Raw genomic sequence first — 26,658 nt, 5'->3', positions numbered from 1 at the left:
TGTGGAATAGACTCGATAACTGATTTATAATTATTTATGGTTACTTGCATTTAATAAATTGAATTAGAAAACAGTTCATGGGTAAAGTGTCCCGGCACTAATTAACTCCCAAAGGTCACTCTAAACATTAAATAAGGGCTATAGAAAGTATGAAAAATGTGTTGGCACGATTGTATGTAGCTTTTCTTAGAAAAGGAGAAGGAAAGGATGACCCCCAAAGCTAAACTTATCCTAAAACACCCTCTTTGTTGACACTACCATTGGAAGTGTCTGGAGGCCTAATGACATAAGAAACTGTGTGACTGTCAAGTATTTCAAATTTGCCTTAGAAAGTAAATGTCAGTCCTTACTAGCCTGCTGACTTGCCACTGCCATTTTGCAGAATGGTAAAGCTGGGACTGTAGGAAAGGTCTGCGGAAGGATGAGGACTGTGGTTTTGTGGATGTGCTTGAAAAGGGTAGCCCAGGCACAAAGGACAGGTGTTCCTTGAGGAGCTGTGAAAATATTTGTTGGAAAATCTAGATCATGATGACAAAGGATGTTATGGCAGCAGGAAGAAGGAACTGCTAAGAGAAAATAGTGAGTAACCAGGAGGGAAAGAACAGACAATGCTTTAGAAAGAAAACACACAAATGAGTGAGAGGGAAAGTCATACAGACAGCACTTGTGTGACAGCAGATTCAGAAAAGAGGTAATCTTAAAGAAGAGCATCTGCAACGGAGGGTACTACCTTGAAAGCACACCAAAGCCATTATTTTAGATATTCCTACACATTTTTTATCCCTTCCATTTGCTTTTGATTATTCTGTTGTGTTTTTTTTTTTTTTTTCCGTAGCATCCCTTGCTGTCCACTGACTGTCCAAAATATATATATTTTTTTGTTTTCCTTGTCAAGATATATGACTAATATCTGTTCTGTTGTCAGAAACATACCAACACCACAAATTCTGGTGAGAATTTGATAGTTGATCAAAATCAAGTTATCTTCTGGAGAGAGTTTGATATCATGAAGGTCTTCTAGAAACTGGCTGGGTTTAAAAGATCACCCCTCTTGCCTTTCTGGCTCATCTCTGTGTCTGTCTGCACGAGACAGATAGACTGCCACTAATTCGAGGACTTGGGTTTTCCACGGTCTGCAATTTTATAGCAGTGACCCAGGAAGACTATCCTGGGCCCAAAACTTTGCTCTTTGTGCATGCATGTGTATGTGTATGTGTGCAAAATTTCATACAAGAGAATTAAACCAAATACTGAAATAACTCATGACAGAGAACTACCTTTCTCTGAGATGCTCTAGTATGATATCTATATTCTAATTATTATTCATGTGCTTTTATTTGTCAGAACAATTACTACTTATTAGGATACTTTAATAGAAACTGACATCAACAAAATTATGATGTTATTGTGAAGCAATACTTCTCACATTGCAAAAGATATTGCAGGCAAAACTGCTGGGGAAAAATGTGAGCTAATCATTTCTGCAGCTGGTTTCCATGTGTATTATTTTACAGTTTCAATTCACACTTCAGATGTGGTTTATTCTTCTCAAATGGTTTTTAAAAGGATTTTAGATAATATTCAGCATCCCAAAGCACAGTAGATATATCATCAGCATTTCTGTTAATAATTAGCAGAGCAAATGGCTGCAAAGTAACCTATTTAAGAAGAAACCCAGCTGCTTCATTAATAATAGTTGTTTCCTGCAGATATAAGTCTACAGTTTTAAAAGCTTTTGTGAAGATACAAAGAAGCAGAGAGGGTTTATCTTTAACAATCCTAATGAAAGGTATTTGGTGAATATAACAATTTTTATGTGCTGAGATTTGGAAGAGCTTATGATATAGTCTATCTTCCTTATTATTTAAAAGAATGACTTGTTATAGAGCAAAATCTTTTTATAGAGAGATAGTGAGGGGGAAAAAAAATCAATTTCTTGCCATAAGAAAGACTTCCCCCATGGCGCAACCTGCAGGCATTACCCAGCACATCCTTCCAACCTGTCCTTTCTCAGAGGCTGCAAAAATAGGTCAGTTGTACAGTCTCAAAGAGAGACTCTGTCATGAGTTGTGTGAGGAGAGTCCAAAGAAAGACTCCTCAGGGAAGACATTTTGCAAACAAGTTGTGCCAGGAATCCTAAACTCCCAAGTAGAAGTCCCCTTGAACCCTAAACCTAAACTCTCAGTAGTCTCCAATTCCTTGATTTACAGATAGGGAAATAGAGCACCAAGGTGTTAAGTGATCTTCACAGTATTGTGCACAAAGTGCATGGCAGAGATCAGAAATGAAAACAATTCCCTTGAATCCTAGGCCAGTGGATTACACCCCTCCTCCATCTTATTTAGTGCTGTATTTTAGTTTCAGTTATGTGGCCAAGTCCATAAACCAGTGCTTTGCCATTATTTGTATGAAATACCAGATGTATTAAAAATCAAACTCAGCCAAATTGTTTTCCCCACCTGATAAAATAGCCCATATACTGAACTGCAAACTTTGAGCTTTTTGGTAAAAAGTTGGCAAGTATTTGCGGCATGAAGATGCTGCAGATATTTTTATAATGGAAGGGCATCAGCTAATTAGAACTGATTCTGTAAGATGATGGCACTTAACTACAGCAGATTGCACACCATGAGACATCCTAAATTGCTGGAGACACATGACACCAAATTTCCCTCAAAAATCTGACATTATTTTTGCAGTTATATAAAACTCATTATCGTAAGATGAAGCTCAGTATCTTTTTTTTTTTTTTTCTCATACAAGATTGATGTATATAAGTTAATCATCCTACAAAAGTAAACCTGAAATTTGCTGTCAAAGAAGTGGTCATTTGACCAGAAATACGATACACGTGAACTCACTTCTGGTGACACTTTGAGAGATTTCTCTGAAAAGGGACGTGAGCTTCCACTTTAGTATTTCCTTATGTGCTAGAAGCTCTTCTTTCAGTATTGCTCCCACAGCTGCCAGATAAGAGTACACTGTGTGGGGGAAAAAAGGAGCTGACACTTAAGCAATTTCCTGTCCTATTACCAACTTCACATGCAGAGTTTGGGTAGGACTCACTGTCTTTCTGTTTCAGTCACCTGCCTGTGTAATGGCGATCTTAGCAATCACTTATCCTGCAAGCATATGAGTAAAAGAATAAACATATGAAAAGCTGAAAGGACAGCTATCTGAACTGATGGAAGGATGTACTCAGTAATTAGATAGGATAGTTGCAGTCAGATATGTTTGCTCATGCTTGTTGATACAGTGTATATAAGATATGACAAGAAAGACAACTGAGAGATGCATAATGAAATAAATAAGTAAATGCCTAAAAACTGCAAAACCTATTTAATAAGCTGTCTGCCACTTCAGTAGGTTCAAGGTGCCTGTTCTCTGAGCATGGCCATGGCTGAGTATACCACATTGGTACGTGAATCACTGCTGGGTGATCTTGCAGCCTTCATACGTGACATAAATGCAATCCCCATTTTGCTGAGAGAAAACAGAGATGAGTGCCACGTTGTACCCAAGCCCATGCAGGAGTTTGGAGAGTGATACAGTAATATTAGCCAAGTATGAATCCCAGTTTCAGTCCTTAGCTATTGTGCTCTGACAAAGCAATATTTCACCTGTCAGATGATCACAATATTTCTTATAAAGGTACTTCATCCTGAGATTGGTCTTTTCACACTGATACACCCTCCCCTGCTTAGCCTACTCCCTAAATAGATGTCTCACAGACTTACGTAGTTATTAAATCTCCTATTCTTTTTTCACAGCTCCATCTAACAGGTCATTCTTGGCTAAAGCAATTGCATTTAGCATCACATGAACAGGAACATGACCATAATGAGGCACGGTGGCTTGCGTGCTTTGGGGAGTTACTGCTTCATAGGTTCAGTTCCCACGTGGAGAACATCTTCAGGCTTTGGCCTGTGCTCATTGTCATTGTGGTTTGTTCATTCTGGGGATTTAAACCACAGAAAGGGAAAACAGCTAGAAGCTGGCTTTTTAAAAACTGTAAAATAACCAAAAAGCTGTCACCAGAGTACTGTAACTTCTTTCAGTGTGCTACCTGTGAGTGTCGTCTGCAGCTGCAGACCACCAGGTTGCTGTCAGTGTCTTACTGCCGCTCACTGTCCAAGGTGTGCTAACCAATAGCCACGGCAATGAGGCAAGAAACAGCACATAGCAAAGAAAAAGACTGTGTGTTCTCCAGGGATTCATGTGGGAAAGAGAATGTGAGGATTAAGCAGCTCGTGAGTGTTGGCAGCATTTTCCCTTAACTGTTCCCCAAAGAGATGGATGTTTACATTTCAAAGAAAGATGCTCCAGTCTTGTCCAGTTTTGTGAATCTCTGAGTTGTAGGAGGAAGGGATTAATTTACCCTGGATAACCATGGGGTCTTTCTGCCTTCTTCACTGTTAACATTTGCAATAGTAATGCTCTTCCTCCTACCTAAAAACTGATATATTTCTTTTCACATCAGAAAACTAAAATACTCTTTAAAAAAATAGATTTATTTATAGGAGCGCATAGCATGTAAAAATCCTTAATATATTTTCTTCCAAAGAAAATATTTTTCTAAAGATTCTATAAAATATGCTTAACTACCTTAAAACATTAACAGCAGCAGACAGTACAGCAAATGCAACCCAGGAATTCATCACCAAATTTTAATCCCTTGAGGCATGTCTAGCAGCAGCTAAGATAAGTGTAAAAATACATGAAAAAATATGTTACTGGAAGGAGAAAATATTATGATATATTGCTCTTTGATTCAGTAATCGTTACGAAGTTATTCTCAGGGCAGCTTTGCTATCAGGCTCTCACTTTTTTCAACTAGAGTTTAGATGCTGCAGCAGACACCTACATTTAGTGATGCTGGGGAAAAGGGAGAAAGAAGAAAAATGAAGATCGGTAGAAAGTTCTATAAAATGTTGCTGTAAAGTATATGTTGTAAATCCATCTAACATGGCCTCACTAGACAGTCAGCTTTGGGGAAAAGAGGCCAGATGGCCTTTCTGAAGTTTAATGGTTCCCCTTATTATTTATCTGCATCCAGAGAGGCAACAACATTAGAGCTCATAACTAATACTCCTTCTTTTGCTTTCACACACAGCATTCGTGTGCACTTTTATTTACTGGAGGCACATTCCTTTCCTGGTAGAATAAAGGCAGCATTTTCATTTCCTTTGTTTTCAGAAATGACTCTATATAGAAGAAAACTTGCATTGGAGACTACTGATACAGATACTTTTTTTCTGAACCAAAGAAAAAAAAAAAAGAAAAAAAATGGGAAATTCGAAACTGAGTTTGAGTGAATGTGATACCTTAATAGTGAAATGGGAAGCAACAAGTATGTATGTGATCTGAGGTTAGGCTGAGATGCTAGTGTCTGTGATGCTACAGAGCCAACATTTCTTCTCGAGCAATGTTTCACCTTGTTAAAAGATGCAGAAAACAGAATTCCTGATACTACTGTGAGAAGTTCATTTGCAAATGCTGTGTTTTGTTTTTTTTTTAATCCCTGAAGATATTCTTCCTAGTGAGCAACAAGAAATTTATTACAACCAACTGTCTTGTATTTGAAGTCAAAAAGAATTTGTGGCATGTGGAAACTTTCAGTGTGCTCTATCTTTGAGAATTTGTGGAAAATACATGAGAAACTAGGAGATTATAACAGAGCCAGTGTCAGCTATGTATTATAAAGAAGGGAAAGGAGAAGCCAAGAAATTACAGACCAGTCAGCTTAATGTCAAACTGCTGTTACATTTTTGGAACAAATTATCAAAAAAGTATTTATAAGCACCTTAAAGATAACAGTGATAAGTATGAGCCAGTGTGGATTTGTCAAAAACAAATTATATCAGTCTGGTTTCCTTTTGTAACAGGGTACAAGCTTTGTGGGTATGGGAGAAGCAGTTTATATAATAAATCTTGACTTTAGTAAGGCTTTAAAACTCTATCACATGAGATCCGTACGAGCAGCTAGAGAAATATGGTCTTGACAAAACTTCTCTACATGGACACAGTACTGGGTAGATACTATATGGAGAGAATGGACTTTAGATGAGAAGTCACATGAAGTAGGGTTTTTTTGCAGTCTGTTTCTCCATATTTTTGTTAAGTGTCTGGATCCTAAGAAAGAGACTAAACTTAAGAAGTTTTCAGACAATGCAAAGCTGAGTAGGAACACAGGCAGACAGGAAGAGAAAGCTACCACAACACATATAAGAATTAATTTAGGAACTAGTTCGTTTTAGAAACTAATTAGAAATAAGTAAGGACAAGGGCAAGATAATCCCCTGAGGCTGGAATAATAATATAACATAGAAAACAGAGAATAGCTACTCAGAAAGAAGTTCACCGGAAGAAATGAATCTAGATTTTGAAGTAGGTCAGGGATGTCCTGTTGCTGTGAGAACAGCAAGCACCACAATGCAATCCAGAAACAGGAGTATCCCCTACAAGTTATATGAGGTCGCCATTCCTTACTGCTTGACACTGGTGAGGCCTTACATTTTTGTACTGAGTACTACATCTTTGGACCGTAACACTTCAAGAACTATATGAATTCACTGGGCAGAGTGCACAACAAAACTGAAAAGAAGATATATTGAAGAAAAGAAGACATATTGAGAAAAAGAGGTCTTTGGACTGAACTTGGTTTTAGCACAAAGAAAAACGCAGGAGAGATATCATGGATGTCAAAAACAGTTACAAAAAGGAAATGAAATCTGTTCTCTGTGCCAGTAAAAGTGTCATACTCAAGGGAGGCATCTTATTTAAGATGGTCCTAGCATGAAGAGGATGGGATAAGAAATATTGTCTTAATGGTTTTAAGTGCTGGTTAAAAAAGCATGTCAGGCATGACAAAAGGCAAGGATGTCATCTGGATCCCCCTCAAAGTCCCTTCCAACTCTGTGACAGCTATATTCCAGTTCTCTAAGTGGGCAGGGACACCTAGTTATGCCAGGACAGCCCTTTCTTGTTGCTACAGCTGTTAGAGGAAGGCAGGGTCACAGGTTACAAGGCTACTGCTCCCCCCCCCCCCCCATAATGTCCAGATTTCAGTGTAGCTATTGTGTCCTACAATAAGCTTCAGAACAGCTCCATCTTGTAACATTTTTAGTAATAAAAAGACTTCCTATGAGTGGGAGGAAGACACGCATCTATAGTCCCTTCTGATGGCAGTATAATAACACATTTTTAATGCTTGAAGAGACAGTTAGATTCTTGTGGTGTAGGATCACTCAGTAGCATTTAAAATGAACTAAAGTAATTTCAGTTTTATATGTATTACATTTAATGAAATTACATGTTATTAATTGTATGAAATCCTGGTAGCCATTAATTAAAGAAGAAATTGACTGTTGATCTAATTCAGTACCAGTGGTAGAAACATGAGTGCAATCCACATGATAGTATAAAGCATGAATTACAATTCCAAGTAATACAAGGTTTCAGCTTGAACACCGGGAGATTTATCCCGATAATGATCTGCCACTTACTTTGCATTGTCAAATAGTAACAATAAATTCATGGTAAAAACTAGATCTTTCAGGCAGTGACCCATAGGAACTCTCAGTGGTAAAGATGATCCAAGTTAGACCCAGACACACCATTTTCAATGATATTCTCCTTCAAAAATAAGATCTAAGTCATCTGCAGAGGAATATTTACACCCGTAGCAAATCCTGTACACTTCTCAGAATATAAGGCCATAGAATTGCTAAGATCTCACTCTCAACTATAGGGCAAATAAAGAAGTGTATTTGGGAGTAGATGTAAGTCCATAAACGATACAGGAAATTTGACTTGCCGCTTTGTCAGAAAGTTATTCAGTACTAAAATGGAAAAAAAATTCAGAAAAAAAAAGAAAAAAAAAAATCCATGGCTTTGTAGAAAAGCACTAAATTACTACAGGCTGGATCTACAAACTTAAAAATAAAAAACAGTGAGAGAAACATAAGATCTCCTCCTTCTTCCCCTGAAATAACTGATCCTCTTAGCTGCCTTATTATACAGTAATATTATTAAAGAGTTCATAGCATGATGAGAATATTTCACAAATGTAAGGTTTTTGGAAGCAAACTGTAACTAAATGCCAACTTGCCGAGGCGATCGGCTCTAGGGCAGACACCTTCTGCAGCGGAGCTGGGGACCAGACAGGCAGGGCTAATTTTTCTGGCACCAAGCACACTTGAGGGAGCCGCCAGGACCGGGCACCCCCCATGAGGGAGGTGAACGAGGCGAGGATGAGGCGTAGGCGGAGCCAGCAGCGTCCCCTTCCCGGCCGTTCAAAAGCTGCCCCTAGGGAGCGCGGGCAACCAGGAGTACGGTGACCAGGACGGGCAAAGATGGTGTGGCGCGTCAGAAGGGAGAGGCGCGGCACTTCGCGCAGGAAGGGCAGAGCGCTCCCCCCCGCCCATACGAACACCTCCTCTAACAGCGGTCTACCGCTAGCTCAGCTGCTGTGGTGTACAGCAGGCACAGTGCGCTCTCCAGGAAGTCTGTACACACCCAGACTGACCACCCACTCAAAACTGTTGCAGTTCAGGTCTCTGGATGCAGGGAGTGCCTGAGCCTGTTGCTACCACCTGCGGGGGGCAGAGAGACTGTGTGTGTGAGGTGCGAGCAGGTGGACGACCTGGTCCGCCTCGTGGCAGAACTTAAGGAGGAGGTCGAGAGGTTGAGGGATATCAGGGAGTGTGAGCGGGAGATAGACTTGTGGAGCAACTCCCTGCGTGGCCTGAAGGACAGGCCCTGGGGTGAGACACCCCAAATGGGGGTGGACCCCCTGCCCTGTTGCTGTTGGGCAGACGGAGGGGATCTGGGAGTTGAGGAATGGAAACAGGTCCCTGCTCGACATCGCAGCTGATGCACTCCCCTTCCGGCCTCACGTTCCCAGGTGCCCTTACAAAACAGGTTTGAGGCCCTGGAGCTTGAGAGACCAGTAGCTGAGGAAGAGGTAGAAAGTCTACCCAGGAGGATGCCTAGGGTGAGGAAGTCAACTCCACGCCTCAGGACTGCCTCTACCAGGACAGAAAGAAGGGTGATTGTTGTGGGCGACTCCCTTCTCAGGGGAACAGAGGGCCCTATTTGTTGGCCTGACCCTACCCATAAGGAAGTCTGCTGCCTCCCTGGGGCCAGGGTCAGGGACATTGCCAGAAAGCTTCCCAACCTGGTTCGTCCCTCTGACTATTATCCTTGTTTGATAGTCCAGGCTGGCAGTGATGACATTGAAGAGAGAAGCCTGAAGACCATCAAACGGGACTTTAGGGGATTGGGACGGTTAGTGGATGGAGCAGGAGTACAGGTGGTGTTTTCATCTATCCCTACGGTGGCAGGGAGGGGTACAGAGAGGACACAGAAAGCCCACCTGATAAACACGTGGCTCAGAGGCTGGTGCCAACACAGAAATTTTGTTTTTTTTGACCATGGGGTGCTTTACTCAGCACCTGGCCTGATGGCCGCAGATGGGTCCCTATGTCTAAGGGGAAAATGGATCCTGGGCCAGGAGCTGGTGGGGCTCATTGAGAGGGCTTTAAACTAGGTAAACTTTTTGTCAGGCAGCTGACAAAAGTTGCAAAATCATCAGCGCTTGTTCTTGTGGGGGACTTCAACTTCCCAGATATATCCTGGAAGCACAACACAGCCCAGAGAAAGCAGTCTAGGAGGTTTCTGGAGAGCATGGAAGATAGCTTCCTGACGCAGCTGGTTAGTGATCCTACCAGGGGAGGTATCCCGCTAGACCGTCTCTTCACAAACAGAGAAGGACTGGTGGGAGATGTGGTGGTTGGAAACTGTCTTGGGCAGAGTGACCATGAAATGGTAGAGTTCTCCATTCTTGGAGAAGCCAGAAAGAGGACCAGTAAAACCGCTGTATTGGACTTCCGGAGGGCTGACTTTGAACTGTTCAGGACACTGGTTGGTAGAGTCCCTTGGGGGGACTATAAGGATGTTGCAAGGCAGTGCAGGGACAAAATCAGAAAGGCCAAAGCTCATCTGGAGCTCAATCTGGCTACTGCCGTCAACGACAACAAAAAATGGTTTTACAAATACATTAATGCAAAACGGAGGACTAAGGAGAATCTCCAGCCTTTACTGGATGCGAGGGGAAACAGTTACGAAAGATGAGGAAAAGGCAGAGGTGCTTCATGCCTTCTTTGCCTCAGTCTTTAGCAGCAAAACCAGTTGTTCTCTGGATGCCCAGTACCCTGAGCTGATGGAAGGGGATGGGGAGCAGAATGTGGCCCTCACTATCCATGAGGAAATGGTTGGCGACCTGCTACGGCACTTGGATGTATGCAAGTCGATGAGGCCAGATGGGATCCACCCAAGGGTACTGAGAGAACTAGTGGAGGAGCTGGCCGAGCCGCTTACCATCATTTATCAACAGTCCTGGCTATCGGGGGAGGTCCCAGTTGACTGGCGGCTAGCAAACGTGACGCCCACCTACAAGAAGGGCTGGAGGGCAGACCCGGGGAACTATAGGCCTGTCAGTTTGTCCTCAGTGCCAGGGAAGCTCATGGAGCAGATTATCTTGAGTGTCATCACAGGGCACTTACAGGGCTGGAGGTGCTTGAGCGAGTCCAGAGAAGGGCAACGAAGCTGGTGAGGGGTCTGGAGAACAAGTCCTGTGAGGAGCGGCTGAGGGAGCTGGGCTTGTTCAGCCTGGAGAAAAGGAGGCTCAGGGGTGACCTTATTGCTCTTTATAAGTACCTTAAAGGAGGCTGTAGCGAGGTGAGGGTTGGTCTATTCTCCCATGTGCCTGGTGATAGGACAAGGGGGAACGGGCTGAAGTTGTTCCAGGGGTGGTTTTAGTTGGATATTAGGAAGAACTTCTTTACTGAGAGGGTTGTGAGGCATTGGAATGGACTGCCCAGGGAATTGGTGGAGTCACCATCCCTAGAGGCCTTTAAAAGACGCTTAGATGTTGAACTTAGCAATATGGTTTAGTGGAGGACTTGTTAGTGTTAGGTCAGAGGTTGGACTCGATGATCGTGAGGTCTCTTCCAACCTAGACAATTCTGTGAATGGAAAACAACTATTTTCAGGGCTTTTGAGGGCCTACATAAATTCAACGGCAACTACCCAGATAATGCATTTACATTCAGTTGATAAGCAAGGCTTATTTAGCAAAGCCATTAAAGACTGATTAAAATTTGATATGGTGATAGGATAAGTGTTGTAAGCCTACTGGGGTCTGAATTGCTGCCAGTATTGATTAACACCTTTAACACCCCTGTGGGAATCCTATCAAAAATATATTTCAAATATAAGTCATGGGAATCAAAATAAACCCCTAGATAACAACTGCCATATCATTAAAATGAGTGTTTCATGTCCCTATAGGATAAGCAAATGAAACAAGATAATGGAAAGTTGCTAAAGGATTGATTTGACTCACAGATGGATGTGGAGATTTACAGACTCTGAAAATATGAGGCCAGATTCATACCTACTATAATTTCACCAACTTAGCTGAATTTTCCAAGGGTTAAATATGGTCCATAGTCCTTGTTCTGGTCAGCATAAATTAGACAAATATTTCTTTATATTGGTAGAAAACAGTTTATAGATAGTAAGGGAGTACAGCTGCCATGGAAACCAATGCAGAATAACTGATTAGAGAAGGACTTGAGGAAGAGATGGTTCTCCTGACAGGAAAATGTAGTTGTTCCAGCCATGAGGGTGGTATTAAACAATATAAAACCAAGAACGAGAAGTAACAGAGGGGAACAGATGCGGAAGAGGATTCAGAGAAATATTCAGAGAAGAAAGAGAACAGAATAAAATTGCAACTGGTATGTTAGCAAGTCTGTCATTTTTTAAACGTGAAGATAAGCTTGAACTTTCTGTGTCAAGGCAGAAGCTCAAAGAAATTTGAAGGAGAGAGAACGGCAAAAGCATGTGATTGTTTTTAAGTCAGGCATTTCTGCTATATTGGTAAGGCTGTCCTGGTTTCAGTTAGAACAGAATTAATTTTCTTTTCAGTTAGAACAGTGCCTCATGCCACCGCCCGGAACACTATCCTGGGCCTTGAAAAGCAAGTCCTATGGCGACATGGTACCCCAGAAAGAATAGAGTCAGACAATGGAACTCATTTCCGAAACAACCTTATAGACACTTGGGCCAAAGAACATGGTATTGAGTGGGTGTATCACATCCCCTATCATGCACCAGCCTCCGGGAAAGTTGAACGATACAATGGACTGTTAAAGACTACATTGAAAGCAATGGGCGCTGGGACATTCAAAAACTGGGATACGCATTTGGCAAAGGCCACCTGGCTAGTCAATACTAGGGGATCTGCCAACCGAGCTGGACCTGCCCAATCAAACCTGTTACGTACTGTAGATGGGGATAAAGTTCCTGTAGTGCATGTAAAAAATATGCTGGTTAAAACAGTCTGGGCTACTCCTGCCTCAGGAAAAGGCAAACCCATTCGTGGAATTGTTTTCGCTCAGGGACCTGGATACACTTGGTGGGTGATGCAAAAGAACGGAGAGGTCCGGTGTGTACCTCAAGGAGATTTAATACTGGGTGAGAATAGCCCATGAACTGAATTGTACCATGTTAATTGCTATATAATACTGTATGTTATCACTACTATGACTACTATAGGTGACTAATTAGAATGTATGGAAAAGAGTGTAACCTGAGCATGACATAAATGGTATGGAATAAGGGGTGGATAGATGTCCTGGTTTCAGTTAGAACAGAATTAATTTTCTTTTCAGTTAGAACAGAATTAATTTTCTTCCTAGTAGCTGGTGGAATGCTGTGTTTTGGCTTAGAATGAGAAGAGTGCTGATAACACCCCGATGTTTTAATTGTTGCAGAGCAGTGCTTATACCAAGCCAAGGACACCTCAGACTTTTGCTCTGTCCTGCCAACAGGCAGGCTGGGAGTGCAGTAAGAGCTGGGAGGGGACAGACCCAGGACAGGTGACCCGAACTAGCCAAAGGGGTATTCCATACCATCTGACGTCATGCTAAACAATATATAGGGGTGGCTAGCCGGGGGGAGGGGGCCGGACTGCTCGGGGTTAAGCTGGGCATCGGTCAGCGGGTGGTGAGCAATTGCATTGTGCATCACTTGTTTGTACATATTATTATTAGTAGTACTATTATCATCATTGTATTATTATTATTATTATTATTATTATTATTATTATTATTATTATTATTATTATTATTATTATTATTATTATTATTTTCCTGTCTTATTAAACTGTCTTTATCTCAACTCACGGGCTTCACTTTCCATTTCTCTCCCCCGTCCCAGAGAGGGAGGGGGGAGGGTGAGCGAACGGCTGCGTGGTGTTTAGCTGCCAGCCGGGTTAAACCACGACAAAGGCAAATACTGAGATTTGGAAAGAGCAGAAAAAGGTTATGTTTTATGAAAAATCAGTCAAGCATGGTCTAAATTTGAAAGAGAACAAATTAAAAAAGGAAGGAAAGAATGCTTGTGATTTAAAGGGACAAAAGGTTAAGGGAGGTGTTGCAGATGACCGAGATTTTGATCATTGAAATAATGGAACTGTGAACGATAAGGAAGAGGTAAAATCTAGAGGTTGAGGATGGTGGTGGTTCTGTTGATGCTTTGTTAGAAGGCTGGGGGGACTGCTTGGTTGTTTTACAAAAGTAAGCTATTGATGCTTTGTTTCAATACCTAAGTCTACAATAAACTAAATATATATATATATATTAATCTAGGATAAATGCAAAGAGAATTAACTGTTAACAACCCAGATTAATAAAGTTTGCATGATGAGTTTAGAGTTTGTATTACTCAATAGAAAGAAAAAAAATCCACTGTGGCTTCAATAGATGAAATACTAGATAGGTCTCAAATCCTTACTTTGTTGGCAGACAATTAAAGTAAGGCATTAAAAACATTGACTTTTGTCTCTCCTTGTTAAATGGTAATGGGAAGTTCTTATTTAACATATCTGTCACTCACATGTTTTGGGTCTCTGAAAGGTTCCTTATTCTTCTGGTCCATAACAGGGGATTCCCTTTTGTAAAACACCTTGTTGTACGAAGTGCACAGCCCTGAAGCACCAGCCACACAGGGGATGGCTGGGACAGGCAGATTCTCCAGCTTGGCCCTTGGCAGGCACGCTGAGGCTGATCAGCAGGCCTCAATAAACTCAATTCTAAGAGTTTGTCAGTAACTCCCAGAATAAAATAAAAAATAAAAATAAAAGAACACCACAGTTTTACCTGGCACTGAAGTGAGACTGACTAGAGGGAATAGCCTCAAGTTGTGCCAGGGAAGGCTTAGGTTGCAAATTAGGAGACATTTCTTCTCAGAAAGAGTAGTCAGGCATTGAAACAGGTTGCCCAGGGAGGTGGTGCGTCACCATCCCTGGGGCCGTTCAAGGAAAGGTTGGATGTGGTGCTGAGGGACATGGTTTATTGGATGACATTGGAGGCAGGGTGATGGTAGGACCATATGACCTTGGAGGTCTTTACCAACCTTATTGTTTCTAGGATGTGAGCATATTCTAATCGTGTCTTGACCCTCAGCTGAGTGCTGTCTTCTGAACCAATTGATTACAGATGGCTTTGATGGAGATGATGAAGCAGGTTCAGGCTTACAGCTGTGATGTGATGGCTTGGAGGGAATTGCCTTGGGGATATTCATGGGGAAAAGTTCCTATGAATTTGTCATATGTAGGTTTTGATGGTGTGTCAGTAAGTGTGATTAGTTTGGAGAAGACTGTGATGTGATGATATTGTTCGTCTAGGGGTTGATGTATGGCTGCCTAACCAACAAGTGTTCTGGGAAGCATGAGGCTCTAAGTTGTTGTAGAAGGCTAGGTGAGTTGGTGCCCTATCCTTAGCATTTGAGTTGTTTGTTTTGTTTTTGTTTTTTTCAATCAATTTTATTAAAGGTATTAGAAGATTTTTAAGATACTCTAGAAGTTCTACAAACTGCAAAATCCACATCATCTCTCCAGCTTCTTTTTGCAAAGTTTGTCTTTCTCCTTCTTTGTACCCAGTAGAGTTTAATCAAACAGTAATGACATTAAGAATTAGTTCCTCAAACCTCTTTAGAGGTGAGTAACTCTCAATTTAGCAGTCTGTTATGCATAAGGGAAATTTTATCCTTTTAATTTTTACATTAAAAATGTATAAATACTTGATCTAAGTAGACATATTATATATTGGAGGCAGGTCTTTGTCTGGTACTGTTCTGTCCTGAGACAGATGGATTAGTAATATGAAGAGCAAGTAACACCAACCTCTGTACCCTGCACATGTTCTTATGTGTATTCTCTGTGTGGTGTGGTTTGGTTGGTTGGTTGGTGGTTTTTTTGTTTGTTTTGTTTACATTTTTACATGTTAGAGCACCATTCCCTTGTTTCTTTCTATGCTTATATACCTGACTAGTTCAATATAGGCCCCGAACTAATGAGTCCTGATTGATAGATATGCTAAAATGATTTGCTGTTCAGGGATAAGATTAAGCATATCTGTGCAGTTGAGTTTATTGCATTAATTAATCTAATGAATTTACTGGACTTGACTGTGAAGTTTATTTAACTTAAACATATGAACTAACCAATACAGATGTCCTGAATGCTACTTGTATGTAGCCAAGTGCTGAAAGTGTCCAAAGAGAAAATGAGAAGTTAACTTGATTGTAGGGAAGAGCTGTTTGTTTTTTGCTTAGCTGTTCTTGCTAGCGTAAAAGCTTGGCTTACTGAATAATCCATGAGAACCTACATGTCTGCCAGCTGAGGTCACAAAAATTCTGCTGTCAGCAGTCTGCCTTAAAGGGTAGATAGAGCAGATGTAAATCAGGCAAGAGCTCATCGTCAAACTTGTTTATAGGTATTTGTTTGGTCCTCACTACCAAAGAATTCAGCAGTCTTCTGACCCAGTTGGTGTAGAAGCATTAATTTTCATTTTGAAGACGGGAAATGGAGGCCCACCAATAATTACATATATGAGTGCAGTTAACAACACAACTTCTGCTGAAATCTATTGGAGTTGAACATCTAAATACAAGTTTAGTAGCCTAATACTTTCATAGGTCTGGGCTTAACTTCAGTCACCTAGGAGGACTGGAGAAGCCATGTGTGATCCCCTGAATATCAGCCCAAATTTCCTTTTCAGTCTAGTGTTCAGAGATTATATGGTGTTGTATGTAGAACAGAGATGTGGTAAAGCTCCAAAGTTACTCCAGTTACCTGTTTTAGGCAACAGCAGTATCTCTTGCAGACCATCAAGGCTGGGGCAGTAAAAGTAGGACTTCTCGGTTCCTAGGAGTATGGAGTAAGAGATGGAGAAAGGACTTTTCTATATTGTCACTCTTGCATTTATCAAAATGGGTTTGGGGAAAATGTTCTTAGTAACTAAGGATAAAAGATTAAGTGTAGTCACGAGAAAAAACAGAGAGAGTGTGGAAGTGTTGAAGAAAAGGGGGGTGAACTGCATGCTGACAGGTGGGGTAGCTTGTGCTGCTGAGCAAGTTAAATGAAAAATTGAGTTTTCAGTGGGCAGGTTGGCTGGCTGGCATTTTAAATAAAAGATGTAGCTGATGTTGCTAGTATGAAATTCATGGAAACTAACTATCTTCTTTGAACTTATATATTTACTTGCAGAAGCATGATGGCCACTTCACAGTCATCCAGCTGGTTGGCATGCTGCGGGGAATTGCATCAGGCATGAAGTACCTCTCGGACATGGGCTATGTACACCGTGATCTGGCAGCCCGTAATATTTTGGTCAACAGTAACCTCATGTGTAAAGTATCTGATTTTGGTCTCTCACGAGTGTTAGAGGACGATCCTGAAGCTGCTTATACAACAAGTGTAAGTTTATTTTATCTAATTTGAACAGTTTATTGCCTTGTAACTCTTCTATTCCAGTTTCAAATTTGTCTGTACCATAGGAATAACAGTTTGAATTGGCTGGCTTTGTTCCATTATCTTTGTTCCATTATCAGTGCATGTGGTTTAATAGCTCTGCCAATTCATTGAAGGGAAGTTTTTTGTTTTTGTTTTTTATTTTTTTCCTCCTCCCCTATGTGAGGGGGCTTATAATCTTCAGGTTTTTTTGTTTTGTTTTGTTTTTAACAAATGTGTAGATGTAACACAGAGACTTTTCTGTTCTTGCTTTTTATCTTTATTTTTTTCTACCTCCTTTCTTCTTCTGCTTCCCTAAGTTCACTTACAAAGATAAGCTTTTAAAAAGGGGGTTTGGGGAGGAGGACATCTCACAGATTCCACTGACAGAAGCATGGTATCAAGTTTTGCATTCATAAATTACAACTTAATTTTATTTTATTTAAGTTTACCTTCCTAAAAATATTTAGGACCTTTCTCTCAGGGTTTAAGTCTCATCTCATTAATACTTAAAAATTCATCATGCAATGCAAGTAAATTGTTTTTATAGTGGAGAATGGGGGCTTCTATTTTATTTTCACTGAAGTGAGAACTGTTAAACCTGATTAGCTTGTTCAAATTTAACTTTAAGAAAAAGTAAACTGCATCTGCAGTATGGAGCAAGTAGAAAAAGGAGCATGTTGATGCCAATGGAACTCCAAGTTCAGATGCAGCATTTTTTTTTCATCATAGCAAAATACTCAGTTACATTCCTGTTATGACTATTACCACAGCATTAAGAATCTTAGTGAAATACAAACAGTTTTCAAGTTATGCTAATCTTTCATTGAAACTAAAGTTACTTCAGAGCCAGGGAGGTTCTCATTCAAGTTGTCTGAAATGCACAGAATGTATACGTTCCTTTGATAGGGCACAGTGACAGAATGCCAGTAGGGATAGTAAAATAGCATTAAGTAATTTCTCCAAAAGTACGCTCACTTTAAAAAGTGATTTATGGCTGAAATGGTGAACACATCTAATTTAAATGTATTGTAGTAAGTGCTGTTTGATCTGTTGAATTCTGTATAGCTATTGTAATGAGGCTGCACACTCTTCATTTAAGGTGAAAATAAGTGTTCTGGTCACTGTAAACTTCAGCCACTTCTTAGAACAAGGTCTGTGCAGTACTGCAGGCTGATTAAAGCAAAACAAGTCACTTCACAAGGTTCTAGCTGTTAGTACTCAAAACTTCAAGGAAGAAGGAAAAAATTGGTTTCTTCCTTCATAGGGGAGGTTTTCCCTCGTTTATTTCTTAAAGCTTCTTTTGTTTTAACGCTGCTTACTAGTGTGATGTTTGGAGGAAAACTAAATGAAGGTATTTAAGAGAAGTGTGGATGTGGTGCTTAGGGACATGCTTTAGTGGTGGAACTGGTAGTGTTAGGTTGATGGTTGGACATGATGATCATAAGTGTCTTTTCCTACCTAAATTATTTTAGTTACTGCAGCTTACTAAGTTGTTGGCTGAGCCATACTAATTGTCCATGTGAGCATGCTTGGGGGTCAGCTGGTGGCCCCAGTGATAGGCAAGTTCAGTTGCATTGCTCAGTATTGACTACGGTGTGATGAGCTGAGCTGGTGGAAGACACTGGGACTTGCCAAGCAACTATTATCTGTAATTGTCCAATGGATGCCTATACCAAAGAGGAGGTTTTTCAGAGTAGTTAATGCCTGCCTTTTTCTTCACATCTAGAGCTATGTTTGATCAGGAAATGCTATGTTTTTGTAAAAAAAAAAAAAAAAAAAAATCACAGAAATACATCTGCATTGAAGGACTTTGTTGAAACACAGAACAGGCATTTCACCCATAAAGCAGACTTTCGTAGTAAATGAATAGAACCCCACAACGGACATCATGCTCTCTCACCACTTTTGCTGACCACCTGTTACATCATACACCCTTCTCCTGATCCCCATTTCCACCCCCTACCCCTCATGGTAAGTTAAAAGGTAAAATCAGTTCCCTTACAGAACATTACTGATCAGGAAATAACTGATTTTTTTTATATTTCTGGTCTGCTTCAATGGTGACTGGAAACCTTTTCCTCTGAAATACACAGAAATTTGTTGGGATGTGAAGCCCTGTAAAACTTCAAAATCCTCAATATAGCTGCATGTTTTTTGAAATAATCGTGAGCCTGTTATTGTGCTGAACAGTATTAATGAATATTCTGTGATGTGAGGCAGGAAACTATTCACCAGCACAACCTACTGCTACCTTAGGGTGCTGCATTTTTTTCTTTTCCTCTGTGGTATTCATAGGTAGTAAACCAAGACTTCATCCTAGAGGAAAATGTAGCGTGCAGGGCAGCAGTTCTGGCTAGAACTTTGTCACTGGACTATTCCAAGAATATTCATCAACTTTATGGAGTGAACTCATAAGCATCTTCCCAACAGCAAGCCACACGTATTACTAGAGGTTTTTATCTCATGCATATAGTTTGGTTAGTTCCGTACTGTGCTTTTGCCATATGAAGGTTAAATTCTCAGTGTTCTTAATGGAGATTTTGTGGTGTTAGAATGCATGTATCCTCTCCACAGAGATTTTTCTTGATAGCAGCCAAGTACCTGTAGTTACAAGAAATCCATAGAGTTGATCTGCATATTGAGTAGTAATATTTTTAGGCTCACATCTCCCATTATATGAGTGTCTGTCACTACTCAGAAGAGACTAGTGTTTTTTCTTATTGTCTTAGTCTGGTACCAAAAATAGAACATTATGATTGGATATTTTCTTTGGAAATAAGATCTACAGCAGTACTCAAGTCAATCAGAATTTTAAAAAGTATGTCATCCCATCTTTGATACAGTGGTCAAAAGTAGGTGAACCTATTCCTAGATGAAAACAAGATAAACTGAAGTAAAAGACAACTCAAATTTCATAGGGGTGTCATACTCTGTGACTGAACAGCTTGTATTCTAACAAAAATAAGCTAAATGACCATCATATCTTATGGATTTACCACACCTCAGCAGGCACAGCCTTGAGTTAAAGACTATCAACATATTTTGCTTTGTCTTCCTGTTGTTATCTGATGTATGTTTTCTTCCTCTTTAGTAGCTGGTTTAGAATAGATCTTACATTGTTTCTATTGGCACATCTTCCCACATGCAGGGTAAAAATCACAAATCAGTCTAGAAAAAGCAATAACTCTGTTAGGAAAAGGCTGGAAAGGAAACCACTTAGAAAATTGCAGCATTCTGTGCTCATGCTGAAACACTAGTTAGGAAACAATGTTCAACTAAGAGTCATAGGAAAAACTGACAAATGCCCCAAAGTAACATATTTTAAGGACAGTGTGTTTCCTAAGAATTTCAAACTGTGACGCTACTAGAAGAACTGTTGAATGCTTTAATCACTACATGAAAAGACTTAAATTTCAGGGAACAGCTTTCTGACTTCTGCAAAGGCTTTCCTTTTTTTTTTTTTTTTTTTCCAAACTATTGAGACAAAGAATGTATCTTTTTTGATAAGAGGGTTTGGCAGGAAGTAAGAAACAGGCCTCTGTTTCCTATCACAGATGGGGGGGAAAAAAGAAAAAAAAAAAAAAAGCAAGGTATTATTCTTGAATAGGAAGAGGGAATTAAGAGTTAGTAATACCCAACTGCCAGTCTTTGTTTCGGATTGATCAGGAAAAGATAAGGACACTTCTGAGATAACTGAATAATATGTTGTGTTTTTTTTCCCTGTGGAGACAAAATTTTCATTTTTAGTATTGGTTTCCAAGGCAACAGTAGCTCATGAAAAGACATTTCTAGTATATAAACAAGCATTCCTGTCAATACAGAGGACATCCAGGCTCTTGCATCCCTGCTTTTAGGTAGTCCATGTTACATGATGTGGATTCATTTACTTTTAAAATATATTCAGGGTTCACCTGTGTTTAGAAAAGAGCCATGAGTCTCCAGGAAACCTTGCATATAGCAAAATGTGTATGTGTGTATGAACAGACCAAGATCTGTGTCACATGCAAAAAGGGCTAAACTGGTATCTGCGTTAATGGTGACACTTTGATATTCTTCTTTATATCTGTGTTTTCTTTCAGTTAGATAAAAACCTGCTACAAACTGAATTGTGCAATACATAGAGAAATATATTCTGTTTTTTATCAGCAGTATTTATGAATTTAACCTTAATATGTAAAAAATTATTTCCATAATACTCATTAGGGAATTAAATTATTGCATATATTTTAGTGAATCACTTTGTGAGCTTCACGGATCTGATTCTTGCCCAGCAAGTATGAGGTGAGAGATGGTTTTGATTCATGAAAAGTAAAACGCCACAATTTTCTAGTTAGTTTGGGATGTCAAGCGATTGTTTCTGAATAGTATCAATGTTCTGAGTCAAGTCCATGACAAGCATGTTGCCTAGACATTTACTTTAAGAATTAATTTAATTGAAGACAATAGAGTAAATCGATTATTGGCAACAGTTCAGGAAAGAATAAGGAAAAGGGGCTGTGTACCAGAAAGGCCTGCATTAACCTCCTTTCTTAAACTAATTGGTGACATAAGGTTGAGCACAACTGTTGTCAGTTTGTTATTTCTGTGTGCAATGTGAACGCAGCACTTTGTCATTACCAAATGAGAGAAACATACTGATCAGCAGGATGCATCATGACCATGTTTGGTTTTCAGTCTCTGAAACTAGGCATGTAGTGTGGTGTCCAACTGGGCTCTTCCCTTATCTGGAGTTTTTCTGCTTTTAATCTTACTAAACGCTGGCTTAAAAATGAGTAGGCTAACGCCATTTGTAACAGGGTAATGTACTGTGAGAAGAAGAATACTTATTCCCCTGAGCTTTGCAACTTTCTTTCTGGGCTGGAGCCCTGTATGGGTACCTTGCCTGAATATTCTGTTGCTGTCTAAGGTTAATACCTAGCTGAAATAGCCTCACCTGGGTCTGTTTATAAAGCCTACATTTCTCCAGCTTTCCATAATTCCATAAGCTCTCTGCAGTAGCCTTGCCTCCTTCAACACATCTGTTCTCCATAACACCTAAAAGAATTGGTTCTACTCTCACAAGTCTTCTGAGTCTTCCTACCATCTTGTAGGGCCATCCTACATCCGGACACCTCCAAGCAGAAAATCAGTCTTCTCTAATTTTAGTAGGACAGGCCCTTCTTTTTGTGGTACCCACCTCAGGCACACCATCCTCTTCCATTCAATCCAAAAATCCCTTTCTTTCCTCCATGTTTTCTACCACATCAGTTCTATTGCCAAGCATTAGATGCAGGGTACTTGCTGAGTACACACAAATAACATTTTGTAAGATGGCAAATTAGCTGGAAATGAGAAGAAAGGAAAAGAAACGTTGTTTTCATTACTCTGCACTATTTGCATCTTAGTTAACAGGTAAACACCTAGCTCTTGCAGCCATGGAGAAAAATGGCCTGACTTCTACTTTGTGAGACAAATGCTGAAGCTTGCAGAACCCTGTAAAGGTTGTACCCTTCCAGGGATGCTCTGTGAGATTATAATATTAGCCAAATTAGTGGTACAGAATTCAGTGGGATCCTGAATGAGTTGTCTTTTTGATGAGGCAAGGGGATACATACCAACTGCCTTATCAGGGTTATCGGTCTCCCATGCAGGAATCCATCTGCTGGTAGCTGCTGTGCATCTCCAGACACCACCCATCCTGGTTCGTAGCTGGGTGCCAGCCGGCCGAGTGCAGTGGGTTGCCTTTAACTTTTTTAAGCAGTAAGAAGGACTCTAGCTTTACTCTGGTGCTAACACATAAAGTAAACACACTCAGCATGAGTGAGAGGTCAAGAAGCAAGTTAATAAGAGCTGTGCTAATAATGTGCTAAGCCTGCTCCAGGGAATGGGAGATGGGTAACTAGTTTTCAAGTGTGGGATGGGATGGGATTTGTCAAGTGGTGGTCAGATAAATCACCTTCCCATGAGTTGCCAGCCTAAGGTGGAGCCATTTCCCACTCAGAAGATAGTTGGGAATGGAGGCCTGCATGTGCATACTTCAAGATGCCGTCATCTGTTCTGTTGGGCTGGATCAAAGATAAAACATGCTCAGGTTATGCTCAAGGACAAATAGACAAAGAGCTAAGGAGTAGAAAAGACTTAGTGCCCTTTGACCTGTCACAGTGTTAGATGTGAGTACTCTTGATGAGTAGTTCTGCATTTCAAAGCTTCCAAGTCCCAGACTTTCCCTTTCAGTGCAGGTGGAAGTGCTTGTTGTTTTGTTGACTTGTGATTTACAGAAGCCCCTGAAGATGAGGTCATGAGCCTTTTGAGAAAGGTAAGTATTTTAATGCATCCACTCTACTAGGTTCTCCAATCAGCTTTTTTCCAGCTGTGATCCCAAGTTCATTTAAGAGGTTTTCTGGTTTATTTATCCATTCTGGAAGCCAGCAGAATATAACACAGATCACAAAAGCAGATGCTTAGAAGGATGGTCTAAGGACAAGAATGAATTAAATATAAAAATACATTCTCTTTCCAAGAGTTTTGTCTAATTTGTTATTATTGTGAGTATTCTATTTTGCACTGTAGCAGTTGTCACTTGATTCTCAAATGTTGATTGCAGGGAGGAACAAGCACATAAAAAATACGTTCAAATGTGAAGAGAGTCAAAAGAAATTTTGTGGTTAAATTTAACTATAAAACTTTTATATAACAGTTCATGATATTGTATATGAAAGCATCCCTGCTCTTTTTCTTCCAACACCCTACCCTGATCTAGGAACTCCAGATACGCATTTAGCGGAGAAACACAGTTGGAAGCTTTGCATTTCCTTTTTTTTTGTGCTCAAAATCCTTCTGTGCATGAATTCAACACAATGTCCTAACTCCTTGGTAGTAAAAAGGGGGGTTATTTTGTGTTTCATTCCTAATGTGATTTTTTTCCAATAGCATCGTCCCATCATTCATAACATAATTTGACTTCCAATGAAAGGAAAAAAAAAAAAAAGAAATTGCAGTATAATCAATCTCGAAATATCTGCCTCTTAGAAACTTGCAAGCTCTGCCTATTAGCTTGGATTTAAATTTCTTATTTCTCTGACTCCTACCGATTTCATGTTAACAAATTGGAGTATTAATGTCTACATGTATGTGCCTTGCTGTTTCTCAGATTGGGTCATCTGTAAGTGTCCATTTAAAAAATGGAAGCATGAATTTACGAGTGGCTTGTACAGTAGGATTGAAAATGAACTTCTGATAGACCTAAAGTGTCTGTGCCATTAGAGTTGCATCTAGGAGATAAATGTTTATATTAAGTACTAATAGTGATGGCATTGATTATTTTTTGGAATAATATTCTCTGGTATCAGTAAAGCATATTCTGGTGCAGTGACCGTTAACCTTTCTCACCGCATGGATTCCTGAAATATATCAAATGAAGATGCAGTCTTGGTTAGAAATCTCCCGTTTCCAAGTTTTTGTGTAACACATTAATACCTTTCACAGATCTCTTAAAAGTATTCCATAGACTCTCAGGGGTTGATATACCTGGAGCTGAAAACCCACTGTGCTTGGAATATCTTCTGTTTGATCACTGAATGCTTTTTATTGAACACATTGTAACTGATGTAGCAAGGAAAGGCATAGGGAGTTAGGATTATGAGAGGTTGAGAGACTGTTTCTCCCAACAGTCAGAAAAGCTCTGTTGGGTTCTGACTGTGAATCTTTGGTGGTTTCACACTGATTGGCAGCTAAACTCTACCACAACACACTCTCACATCCCCTCTTCAAAGGAAGAGGGAGAGAAAATTTGGAAGGGGAAAGAGGAAAAAAAAAAAAAAAAAAGGTTCACGGTGAAGGTAAGGACATTTTAATTAAAGAAGACAGAAATACAAACAAAGGCCATGTAGAAGCAAAGAGAAAATGATTGTTCTCTACTTCCCATCAGTAAGTGATATTTGGCCACGTCTTGAGAAGCAGAACCCCAATATGTCTAGGACTAGTTCAGGAAGACAGATAATTCCATAACAAGAGCCCCTTCTCCTTTCACAGCTTTTAGTGCTGAGTGCATATCCCTTTAACTGTGCTTTCACAACCAGCGTCACTGACTGGCTCAGCCCTGGCCAGCAGTGGGACACTTTTGGACCCACGTGGAGCTGGCTGTTATCTAGCACGGGGCAGCTGCTGGGCTCTGCTCGCAGAAGCCACCCCTGCGGATCTTCCACTACCAAAACCTTGCCATGTAAGCCCAATACAGAATCCCACTGGAAACAGCCACCATTCCAGAGAATTAACAAGAAAATTTACTTCACTACTACAGAGTTAAAGGGAATCCGCATCAGTGAGCCTTAAATCTAGCCTAAAATTTTGGCTCAGATGCTCACTGAAAAGATGCTATGTTGAATAGTGAATGGTCTAGGTCAGAAATGTACACTCTTGCTTTTCAAAAAGTACAAATATAGAGGTACAGTCAAGTTAAGTAAATGATGGGAAATTCCAAAGGATTTTAAAGATGGGAAATTGTTTTATCGCACGATGCATAGTTAAACTATGGAGTTGATGGCCCAAATGGCTTTATATGGCAAAGATGACAGGAAGAAAACAAGTATGAAAGCACAAAGTAGCAGAGTGTGCATTATTTTCAAGCTTTCACTCCTTTCTCTGAAACATCTGATACTGGCCGCTGTCATAGGCTGGGGGATTAGAGCACCTTGTGTTTGACTTACTATGGCAGTTCTTGTTTCAAATAGTGAGAGTAACTCTAATCAATAAAACAACCCGTTCATGGAACTGGAGGGTATCTTGGAGACATCCTTGAATCAGGACTGCATTTTTTCTGAAAGATATGCCCTAACTTGTACCGAAGGGGCTGTGGAGGATTCACACACTGAAATTCCATCCTATGTGGTACATAAATGCAAAATGAATCTTCTTGGCCTCAAGATTTTTTAGTAAATCACTGCTTTTCAGTAATTTAATTCTACCAAATGTGTTTGTTACTGAAAGTGAGAACCAAAATGTGGCTGTGGGAATCGCAGCCCAAAAATAAACAGTTATGTAGCAGAGTACAATCTGACAAAGACTCTAGGAATAACTTTAAAGAATTATGTACAGCAGTAAAAACAGGCAATCCAAAACAAGCATGTAAATTTGCAGAAAGTACCCACAGCTTATGTAGCTCTACTGAATCTTAGTACAGAATATTGAATACAACTAAAACCACTGTTATGGGGAAACACTGTAGAGATCAAAAAGGCTAAGAGAAGGTAAGCAGGCAGAGAGTATCACTTAATATTTTAGCAGTGCAAGTAATGACAGAAATTAGTCAAGGTAACTTCTGTTGATAAAATGTTTAGTGCAAAAACTTCTGTTTAAAAAAAAAAAAAGAGAGGAAAAAAGAAAAAGAAAAAAGGACACTGGAGTGGATCTTAATGATTGGCTTAAATACGAGCTAATTTAACAAAAGGTCATGGATTGGAGCTTATCAAAAAGTAGCCTATAGAAATGCATCTGAAACTTTGCTATGGTTTGGCTATAATCAAAAGCAAGCAATAGTAAAAGCAAGTGGCAAATATCAGGTTAAAAAAATTTCCAGGGTAATGTAGGTGAGATTAAACTAGGTTCTTCAGCTACATTTTGTGTTTTAGGATGCTGATTTGGAAATGGGTTTAATTGAATGACTTTAGGTTTTGTTACCTGACTTTGGAGTGCTTATTTGATCTTTTCAAATAAATTTTATCTCTAGTTTATCTTCAAAAGCAAGAAAAGCCTTTTTTTTGTTGTTTCATTGTTACGCTTTTCTGCAGTGTTAGGTTCCTGATTTTGTTTTGTAATTG

General features: G+C 40.0%; 1 protein-coding gene across 4 annotated transcripts in view; it reads left to right on the top strand.

Moving 5' to 3' along the window:
- The window catches only part of EPHA6 (EPH receptor A6), a 519,909-nt gene that overhangs the window by 450,195 nt on the left and 43,056 nt on the right, over nucleotides 1–26,658 (top strand). For all 4 annotated transcript variants that reach the window (XM_082778844.1, XM_082778842.1, XM_082778843.1 and 1 more), the window contains one exon: nucleotides 16,619–16,828. In XM_082778844.1, the coding sequence (XP_082634970.1) occupies nucleotides 16,619–16,828 (210 nt within the window). The remainder of the gene's footprint in view (nucleotides 1–16,618; nucleotides 16,829–26,658) is intronic.

Source organism: Aythya marila (genome assembly GCF_965140915.1).
Source record: "Aythya marila genome assembly, chromosome: 1".
NCBI classification, from domain to species: Eukaryota; Metazoa; Chordata; class Aves; order Anseriformes; family Anatidae; genus Aythya; species Aythya marila.
Note: the sequence above shows the minus strand (reverse complement) of the source record. Positions and strands in the feature narration are given on the sequence as shown.